The 11,227-nt window shown below is 37.1% G+C and overlaps 1 protein-coding gene across 1 annotated transcript in view; it reads left to right on the top strand.

Moving 5' to 3' along the window:
- The window catches only part of LOC107691262 (rho GTPase-activating protein 6-like), a 42,574-nt gene that overhangs the window by 19,311 nt on the left and 12,036 nt on the right, over positions 1–11,227 (top strand). The window contains exons 4-8 of the mRNA XM_016489775.1: positions 3,069–3,325; positions 5,375–5,573; positions 6,272–6,327; positions 8,434–8,584; positions 9,457–9,605. Of these exons, the coding sequence (XP_016345261.1) occupies positions 3,069–3,325; positions 5,375–5,573; positions 6,272–6,327; positions 8,434–8,584; positions 9,457–9,605 (812 nt within the window). The remainder of the gene's footprint in view (positions 1–3,068; positions 3,326–5,374; positions 5,574–6,271; positions 6,328–8,433; positions 8,585–9,456; positions 9,606–11,227) is intronic.

Raw genomic sequence — 11,227 nt, forward strand, 5'->3', positions numbered from 1 at the left:
ACACATCCTCCCCCGTGTCAGCGGGCAGCTGCTGCCTCCACCTGGCCACAGTGCCCCAGCCTGCTCGTCGCCGAGGGTGGCCTCCTGCGTCCACCCCCGCTCCCGCGCCGCATCCGCAGCAGCCTCAAGCAAGCGGCGCCATGGAGCTGCACGTAGGCAGGCCGCCCCGCCCGTCCAGGCCCCCGTCAATCCTGGCGGTGAGCGGAAGAGCAAGAGGCCCCGGGACAGGTGACCCAGAGAGAGAAGGAACTGCTCTTCGGGGGATGGTGAATGCACCATTCCTTCCCCTGGAGGAGGGCTGGGTGGAGAAACTTGTTTCCAAAAATCTCGACAGAAGAACAGTTTTCTCTGTCTCTGGGTCCCAAGAGGGATTGGAGAGTCGCGGACCGGACCACACCCATCCTCCTCTCTCACCAGCAGGCAGGAGCGGGCGGTTCAAGAGCATCATTAAAGGCCTTACTCACACACCCTCTGCCAAACCGTGGAACCAGGTAAGCATTGCACCGCAAACTCAGTCCCCTCTTCGGTCCACCCACGGACCAGGTCCCTGCGTTCCACCTCCCTGCCCCACTGCAGGTACATCAGTGGTTCCACTGGTCCTGCTTGCACGGTATCTGGGTGCCTGGCTAGTGCTATCAGGCCCATCTTGCTGGCTTCTGCGTACCATCAGACCAGATGTGGTTCAGTTTGCCCGGCGTCCCCCCAAGTTCAGTGGCATCTGCTTCACATCAGTGAAGGCGGCCGATGCTCCTGTCTTACATCTTATCATACTGGCGGAGGATGCGATAGAGCCGGTGCCTCCAGCCAATATGAAGACGGGGTTACAGCCCCTACTTCATTGTACCCAAGAAAGGTGGTGGGTTACGACCGATCTTGGACCTGCGTGTCTTGAGCCGGGCCCTTCACCGGTTACCGTTCAAGATGTTGACATAGAAACGCATCTTCGGGTGCATCCGTCCCCGACATTGGTTTGCAGTGATCGACCTGAAGGATGCGTACTTTCATATGTCGATCCTTCCACGCCACGGACCATTTCTGCGATTTGCGTTCGAAGGACGAGCATATCAGTACAGGGTCCTGCCCTTTGGGCTGTCCCTGTCGCCCCGTCTCTTCACGAAAGTTGCGGAGGCAGCCCTTGCTCCCCTGAAAGAGCAGGGCATTTGCGTTCTCTACTACCTCTACAACTGGCTCATACTAGCTCAGTCTTGGGATCAGTTGTGCGACTTAGACTCACCGGGTCCAAGTCACACCGGCCTGACACCAAACCTTCACCCCGTGGTCAGACCTTGCGTTTCACCGGGAGCAGGTCTACAGGCATGCTGTGGTTCACACGGATGCCTCTACCACCGGCTGGGGGGCCACTTATGACGGGCTTGCAGTGTCGGGCGTATGAACGGGCCCCCAACTGCACTGGCACATCAACTGCCTAGAGTTGTTAGCGGTATGCCTTGCCTTGAACCGTCTCAGAGGGTGCTTATTTGGGTGATCCAAATATCATCTTGCGCTTCAGTGAAAGAACATCTGTCCGTCTGAACAAAGAGTCACATGATCAATGACGCTCATTTACTCCTGTTTGATTAGTCACATAGAAACGGAGCATCTTCATATTTAGATCCTAAAACATTTATTTATAGGTTTAAATGAAGAACCAAATATTTGAGATGTTCACAGTGCTCGCATACTGTACGTTAGATCTCCTATAGCTCCACTGTAATATTAATATATAGTGCTTTGACCTAGAATGTAGCGTGACGGCAGTGATCCGCCTGAGCGGCTGCGCAGTAATGTGTGCTGGAATGCAGACGCTCCCACTGCGCTCCGAAGGCCCCGAGAAATAACAACAACAGTCCGAGACGCTCCGCACTCGCTCCCATTATTTGTGTTGCAGATCAGACCTCCAACGACTCATGCCGGACGCATTCCTTTCACGTTTACATTAAACCACTTCTGTGTTTGAAGGTGTGAGATTTTCAGTGTGGAATGCCACAATACAAAAATATTTGTATATGCCATGTTTTATTACTTTATATATTAAGCAATATTAAATAAGCAGGAGTGTCTGTGTGATATTGCTTAATGAATTTGGCAGGTTTGTATTTATTTATAAGCATCAAACATATCCATAGCCTTTAGTTTATTTTATTTTATTATTTTTTGTAGTGTGTGTTGTTAAATTATTGAATTATCAATTTAAAATCCCATGGGGAATTCATGTAAATATTTCAGTTCAAAGGCATTTGGCCGACAAATAGTTTAGGAAATCCTTGATTAAAGAACCAGAACTAAATCTTTGCAGTAAAAAGCACTGGAGAAATCACATGAAAAGCAAGGTTATTGCAGTCTAAATAACTAAAACTGAAGCTATAACCATAAAAAATATATATATATATATAGTATACTAATAATTATTACAATTAATAGCAGTAATTGTCACTGCTAATAATTATCAACATCAGAGGACCTTCTGAATGTGTCATGAAATTATTGATATATTAAGATATACAAAACTGCCAAAAAAAGTTTTGGAATCCTTGAATTACATCATAAAAATGTAAAATTAACGTAAATGGACCATGGACATGCAAATGCATTGCTAAATTTTTGAAATATTAACTTAAAATCTCAAGAGTACTTCAAGTATTTTTTTTTTATATTACGATTTTATTTTATTTTATTTTATATTTATTTGTATTTTATGTTTTGTTTTGTTTTGCTTATTTTTTTACATGAAGTCCCCCTGGCATTTTAAGTTAACATTTCAATAATGAGGCTAAATAAATAAATACATAAATAAATATTAACAATTATTTTATTTTATTTTATTTTATTTTAGATTATTTTATTCAATTTTACTTTGCATTTATTTTGAAATTGAGCCAAAATAAAATATATTTTCATTAGTATTTATTTAATCTCACCTTTATTTTTTGTGTTGTTAAAACATTTAAATATTAACTTAAAAACCCCAGGTTGACTTAATGTAAATATTTTAGTTTCAAAGGCATTTGGTCTTTGTGAAATCCTGGATTAGAGAAGCAGAGGTAAATATGCGTCTCTTTCTCTCTCAGAGTCGGATTCTCAGGCGTTCGGCGTGCCGCTCTCGCAGGTGATTGTGAACGACCGGCGTCACAAGCAGCTGCAGGAGGAGCAGGAAGAGCAGCGGAGTACGGCGGACCGAGTCTCTTCACTCCTGCACCTGACGGGCCGCAGATCTACCAACAAGGAGCTTTCCAGCAGTAACTCGTCCCTCAGCTCGTCCTCCGAGACGCCCAACGAAGGCACGACACCCAGCACACCGGAAACGGCGCTGCGCTCGCGCAGACGGGTAGAGTATCGCTTCAACCCATATTGCTGCTTTTGGTAACACTTTACAGTGAGGTCCCATTTGTTACGTAGTTAATGCATAACTAACATTAACTAACAATGAGCATTGCATCTGTTACTGTATATAATTATAGTCTATAATTATATTATATAATTAATACAACTATTCATCATTAGTTCATGTTAGCTCAAGTGCATAAAATAATATTTACACAAGTAAATGTTGAAATGATCATTAAAGTGCCCCTATTATGGATTTTTGAAAATTAGCTTTCATGCAGTGTGTAACACAGCTCTAAGTGAATGAAAACATCCTGCAAAGTTTTAAATCTGAAAGTACACCGTGTATAAAGTTATTGTCTCTCAAAAGAAAGAGTTGACTCTGAATCAATGAAACGAGTCGTTTTTAAAACGAATCCCAAGCCGTTTCATGTTGATGTCAACGTGAAACATTAGCATATTGCCCGCCCACTTGTTGCGCAGCAGACCCGGAAAACTTTGTCTGAATGCAAATGCAAATTCATTCTTTGCCACTAGGTGCCGCTTTTGGAGCAGTAAAAATAGCAGTTTCCCCGGTAACGCTGTACACAAAGCAGCACTGCGCTCACAAACACTGCTTTATCAAGCATTACAGGCGAGATGAAATGGAAATGAAATCGACCAATCAGACCAATCACTGCAGATTAGCGTCACGCAAAGGAGGGGTTTGGAAAAATGAATCACTGAGCGAATCTTTTGGGAGTCATTGAGCAAATAAGGTAAAAATAAATGCATATTATAAGACAATGAAAGTGTTTTTTGACCTTGCAAGCATGTCAACCTGTTGTTGGGGACTCCCAAAACCAAAGTATGAACCATTCATAACCCATAATAGGGGCACTTAATGAATAAATGCTTTAGAAGTGTTTTTATTGTTAGTTCATGTTGACGAATAGAACCAATAGAATTGTAGAGCATTATCATATTTTTAAATATCTGATAACCGATATGAAGAAAAAAGGTTTTTGACAGAATAAAAAGTTAGTAATCATTAATAATAATCCTTAAAACGTCTGTGGAATCAAATTGTCATCATGAACCAAATTGTGTTGAGACTAATACAGAAAACATAAGCAAATGTTTCCGTAGTTTGTTCATGTCAGTCAGGGATGATGATTTATTGCATATTGAAAATGTATTTGCTATGAGATATTAAGTAATGCTATTAATAATGCCAGTGTTGGGGAGTGACTAGTTACATGTAACTAAATTATGTACTTTAATTGCAAAATAAATGTAATTGTAATCAGTTGCAGTTACTGAGAAAAAATGTGTAATTAAATTACAGTTATTTATGAAAATGTTAATGATTACACAGGGGGTTGCATCAGATTTTTTTTTCACACACACCCACATACAGATTTAATTGATTTCTTTCATAAATTGCATTGACTGCGCTAGAATATGAGACACCAATGTTTCAGGAGTTTATGACACATGCATATTCGATAACTCTTTTATTTCCTATTTCGGTTTATGTATGTGCTTAATTTTTTTAAGATTAACTGTTTTTTCCACGGCATTGTTAGAAGCCAGTGTTTCCTGTCATAGCCATGCAAAGATTTGATTTCAAAAACAGTATCATAGCTACTAAACGTTTTCTTATTATGGTTTTAAATCTGTATTTAACCTCCGAATGATCTCAAAGTAAGTCTGATTTTAAAATTTTGAATTCAAGTGATGAAGGATTTCGAAAGTGACAGTAATCAGTGTTAAATACTACTGTAAGGTTAACCCTGCCTGCTTTACATGTTTGAAAATGTTAGAAATTTAGAAAAGTAATCAAAAAGTAATCAAATGTAATCAGTTACATTACTTTAACAAAGCAATTGAAATAGTTACTCTACTTATTACATTTTAAATAGGGTAATTTGTAATCTGTAACCTATTTCATTTCCAAAGTAACCTTCCCAACACTGAATAATGCAATGGTTTTAATAGGGTTCAAACTGTATTTCTCAGCCAAAAATGCTGACAGAAGTGTCTATATTTGTGTGTTTGACCGCTGCAGGGCGGTGTGTCTGTGGACTGCATCACTGATCTGGACGACAGTCACTCTCGTCTGCTGGAGGCTCTTCAGCTCTCCATGCCTGTGGAGTCACACAGCGAGAAGAAGAAGAAGACGAGTGACGCCAAGCTCAGCCTGAATCCCATCTACAGACAGGTGCCGCGTGTGCTGGACAGCTGCTGCCAACACTTGCAGAAGTATGGTCAGTGCCACCGAAATACAAATGTCTTTTAAAGGAACACGCCACTATTTTTGAAAATAGGCTAATTTTCCAAACTCCCCTAGAGTTAAAAGTTCCTTGATTATTACGCCAGAATGAGAGTATAGTTCCTAGCCATGTCAGCCTAGAAAATCGTAACTTTTAATTTTCCGTCGGTCTTAGTACACGATGTAACTATAGAAGAGTCAAGTTTTAAATAGGAAAAATATGGAAACTCTTTGGTCATTTTTGAGCGAGATGCTAACGGCCTAATCAGATTCAATGATCTATGCTAAGCTACAGCTAAAAGTGCTACCGCCAGACCCGGAGATCGGCTGAATGGATTCGAAAATGGTAAAACTCAACTGTTTAACTCTAGGGGAGTTGGAAAATTAGCCTATTTTCAAAAATAGTGGAGTGTTCCTTTAAGGAGCCCCTGAAATCAAAATTGTGAGGCCCTGAGGTCACATCTGTCGGTGTGAGGTCGTCTTTATGGTTCGATAAGCCCCGCCCCAACTTCCTGTTTCAATAGAAAACATCAACACAGGAAAAAAAAAACGTTTCCGTTTTCATTTCATGGGGTCTTCAGAGTTCACAATAACAGCCGGACTAGTTTGAGCATAGTCTAAACACAGTTTTAAGACTGTTTCCATATAGACGTTGACGTAACAGTGCCGGTTATTTGCTTTGCTGCTGTGAAGGTCTGCAGACGGTGGGCATTTTCCGGGTCGGGAGCTCGAAGAAAAGAGTTCGACAGGTGAGAAGCAAATGTTTTATGTTTTAGAAACTATATATTTTCATTTACATTTTTTTTTACTAGATGACAAAGGAAACCAGAATACATAAAAAGCTAAATGTTTTTATAATTAAATTAAATTAAATTAAATTAAATAATTGTACAACAAATAATATTTCAGTTATTATATTTCAGTAAAGGTAAATAAAATAAAGGCATATTGCCTTTGTATATTTTTCTCATCATAAAATATTTCATCATCTAGACTAGGGCTGGGTATCGATTCAGATGTCCCGATTCGATTCGATTTCGATTCACAAGCTCTCAATTCGATTCAATTCTCGATTTTTTTTATTACATTCAGTGAATATAGTTTTAATACAAATGCTATTGATATTTCTAAAAAATTAACAGTAAACATCAGTTTACAAATGGTGAATTAATAAAAAGAAATTAAGAACCACATGCCTGTATTTTAAACCTATTCTTTTTTAGTATAAGGTCCTTTTGTAAACAATAATAAGGCCCTATAAAATGTTCTTAATTTTTCTGGTAATCAGATGAAGGCATAAAACATTAATTTAATTTATCCTAATCAAATGAAAATTAAACCCTTTTATTTTTTGGCAAACAAAGTGCTGCAGAACAGAGGTCTACTGTTAAAATTAAAAAGAAAACAGATGTGATTATTCCTTTAAAAATAAAGATTTATTAATATTTATTAGCAGTAGTAGCATTGAGTTTTAAGACTGCTAAATAGTAAAATATTCTGAGTTTCTTAACGTTAAGTTTTATTTTGATGGGTTGCCGTGAAGAACTTGCAGCTGCTCTGTATGTGATATGACGGTAGTTTTCTCAAATTAAACGGTAAAATGCTAATGAAGTGACTCTCAGAGCAGCTGGAGATGACATTCGTGTTCATATCATCATATAGTGAGACGGCAGAAGCTGAAAACACCACAAGTGTCATCCACGCTTTAGTATGTGTGTAGTAAACAAAACAGTGCGCCTCGCCATCCGCCCAGTGATAAAGGCATTGCATTATAAATATACTTTATTTGAATGAATATTATAATAATAAGAACTCAGATAAACTGTGTATTGCCGTAGTCGTGTGTTTATTAGTCACGTTGAATCAATGAATCTTCTGTTTATTCAGCTGAAGCGATAGGCATTTCCTGGGTTTCTTCTGCGAGGCGTATTTGGAGTTTCAGCGCGAGAGCGCCCTCTGGCCTTTGGATGGAGATTTACTGCTGATCACAGAACCGTGCTTCACTGAAAGATACGCATGACAATCGCAGCTTCTGTCGAATCGCGATTTCGATTCCATTTCGATTTATCGTGCAGCCCTAATCTAGACCAGGAATTCCCAAACTCAAAAACTATTTTAACCCAAACTATTTTATTTTATTTTATTTTATTTTATTTTTGGCCTAAAATATTTATTTAAAGTTCCTAAAGTAAGAGTTAATAAGTTTAATAATTCAACAACACATTTTCATATTCACAGTTCTCTGACGCCAGTTAATGGTCACATGACAGCCAAACAGTACACAAAACAAACAAATTCAAGAATTAATTTTTATTTCGATTTTTTTTTTTTTAAATTATTTATCTATTTTTAATTTTGCTCTGACTTATTTTTGAACTTACAAACAAAAAATACAAACCTGTCAAATTTATTAAGCAATATTATACAGTCACTCTTTCTTGTTAGATAGTGCTTAATATATAACATAATAAAACTTGGCAAAATTTTGTATTGTGACATTCAGGTAAAGAAATAAATTATTTCATATTTTTTTTAGTAAGTATTGTAATTTGTTTTCATTTTTAATTATTTATTTTAATTGTACATTTTCATTATTAGCTTTTTTTCAACCCCCAGCAGTTTCTTTACAAACCCTAGTTTGCTAAACTTTGCTCTAGATAATGCTGTTGTGTACACAAACCTTTCGAGAGGGTTATTTTCAATGAATCTGGGTTCATTTGAATGATTTTTAATGCATTAATAATCGCAAATAACTGGAAAGGTTGTGCAACTTCATTGGTGGAAGAAGTATGTGAACCCTCTAAAGACCGATGTCAGTTCTCACAGTATTGACGTGTGTTTGTTATGACATTCAGCTGCGTGAAGCGTTCGATCAGGGTGCCGATGTTGTTCTGGACCAGCGGCACAGTGTTCATGATGTGGCGGCGCTGCTCAAAGAGTTTCTGAGAGACATGCCTGATCCTCTGCTGACCAGAGAACTGTACTCCGCGTTTATCAGCTGCGCGTGTAAGCAAAACAAACACTGACACAATCTTTCTTAAAGGAATAGTTCAGCCAAAAATGAAAATGTGCTCACTCTCAGGTCATCCAAGATGTAGATGAGTTTGTTTCTTCATCAGATTTGGAGAAATGTAGCATTGCATCAGTGTCTCAGCAATGGATGCTCTGCAGTGAATGGGTGCCGTCAGAATGAGAGTCCAAACAGCTGATAAAAACATCACAATAATCCACAAGTAATCCACACCACTCCAGTCCATCAGTTCACATCTGGAGAAGACAAAAGCTGCGTGTTTGTAAGAAATGAATCTATCTTTAAGATGTTTTTAACTTCAAACCGTTGCTTCCAGCTAAAATATGAGTCCATAATCCATAATAACGCTTCCTCCAGTGAAAAGGTGTTCTGGTCTGAATCAGGAGAGAAATCTGCACAGATGTACAAGCCTAAACAGCTCTAAACAAATATGTGGCTGGATTTTGATGTGAGAGACAACATTATTATGTTATTATGGAGTCATATTTTAGCCAGAAGCAATGGTTTGAAGTTAAAATGTCTTAAAGATAGATTTGTTTCAGCTTTTGTCTTCTCAAGACATTAACTGATGGACTGAAGTGGTGTGGATTACTTGTGGATTATTGTGATGTTTTTATCAGCTGTTTGGACTCTCATTCTGACGGCACCCATTCACTGCAGAGCATCCATTGCTGAGACACTGATGCAATGCTACATTTCTCCAAATCTGAAGAAGAAACAAACTCATCTGCATCTTGGATGATCTAAGGGAGAGTACATTTTAATTTTTCTGGATGAACTATTCCTTTAATAAATCAACACTTTATTCTTCTTTATTCCACTCATCTTCTCTGTGGTGTTTGTGCAGCTCTAGACAAGGCAGATCAGCACACGGTCATACAGTTACTCATCTGTCTGCTTCCTGCCTGCAACAGTGACACCCTTCAGTGTTTACTTCACTTCCTGTCAGACGTAGCCAATCACGCGGAGGATTCGCGGGACGCTGATGGAAACGAGGTGAGTTGTGTGGTTGATTTTTACAATTAAGCACAATTGTGGAAATTTGAATGTTTTATTTGTTTCATTTATATTTATTTGTATAAATTTAATTTAGACTACTGTCATGATTCTGCCGTATGAGAGTTTTGAGACCGAGATGATTTAATAGAATATCTCAATTAAACTTCAAGAAAAAACATAGTTAGGGGCCGTTCACTCAAAATACATTTTTGCACATTTTTAGAGACTCATTTTGTTAAAAGTTGCGTAATGTGTCATGCGTAAGATGCTGAAAAATACATGAAATGCAAATGCATAAGTCAAATATGTCCTTCTAGTGCATGTTTACATAGAAAAACAATAGAAAAAGCAGTCCAGTTTAAAAACGCTTTCTGTGTGAACGACTCCTTATTCACTGTAAAAACTGATTTTTCTAAGTAAATAAATAAAAAAGATTATTGGAGTGTGTTTTACGGTTTCAGTCTTTCTACTTCAAAATATTATGTTTATCAATGTGTTACTTGCTCTTTCTTTGTAATTATATGTTAAATTAACTGCTAAACTAAACTAAACAATTTCAGAGTGAAAACCGTTTCAAAGTAAATCTTGCACTGAAAAAAATTTGGTAGTGAAACAATTTTTATTCAGAACTCAGATGCATAAGAAAAAATAACATGCATAAGAAATAAAATTTCAAAATAAAATTTGCTAAAGGATATATAAATGTACATAAAATACAGGATACGTAATATACTATAACAGAGAAACTGCAGGGGAATTTAATTTTAACAGTAATCCTCTGTTGTTCAGCTGTTTGTTTGACAAAAAAATAAAAGGAATTGTTACATTTTTATTTGATTGCATTTTTTAAAACATTAATTAAATTGGTAATGTTATATGCCTTCATTTAATTACCACTGTTTTTGATTGTAAATATGTATTACTGTAAATCATAAATCCAGAAAAATCGAAACTGACGACAGACTTTCTGAAAAAATACAAATTTCACAGGGACCTATAATTGTAAAAAAAACTAAATAATAATAATAATAATAATTAAATTAAATTAATTAATAAATAAAAAGTTGTTAAAATTTAAAGTTGATTTTGTTTGACATGCTTTTTTTATTATTCAAATTTAATTAATTTTTTAAAACAGAATCAGAAAAAATTAAGTGGAAAACACTGAATTTGATTAATGATTAAAATTATTTAAAAATGTATTTAAAATATACATCAAATGCAGGATACATAAAATACAATGACAAAGAAGCGGCAATTAACATTTAATGAAACATAAAATTTTGCGATAGAAAAACTGAAATGGTATTTTCTTGTAAAACACTCCAAATCATTTGAAAAATAATTTTTTACAGTATACAACATTTTTGGGGGGATTTCAATGAATCGATTATAAACTCTTTCATGCATAATTTTTTTTTTTGTGAAATGTACATAAAACATGTTGAGTCTTCTTGACTATTCCTGATTGTTTGGTTGAAATGATTTTCCTCTGTTGGGAAGAATCACCCTTTTAAGCAGATACATAAATGCTGAGATAATGTCAAATATTATCAAACGGCTAAATAAACACTGAGGAATCATCTTTTAGCTGCTGTGTGTGTGTGTGTGTGTGTGTG

The sequence above is a fragment of the Sinocyclocheilus anshuiensis genome, unplaced genomic scaffold, assembly GCF_001515605.1.
Source record: "Sinocyclocheilus anshuiensis isolate Anshui unplaced genomic scaffold, SAMN03320099.WGS_v1.1 scaffold394, whole genome shotgun sequence".
NCBI classification, from domain to species: Eukaryota; Metazoa; Chordata; class Actinopteri; order Cypriniformes; family Cyprinidae; genus Sinocyclocheilus; species Sinocyclocheilus anshuiensis.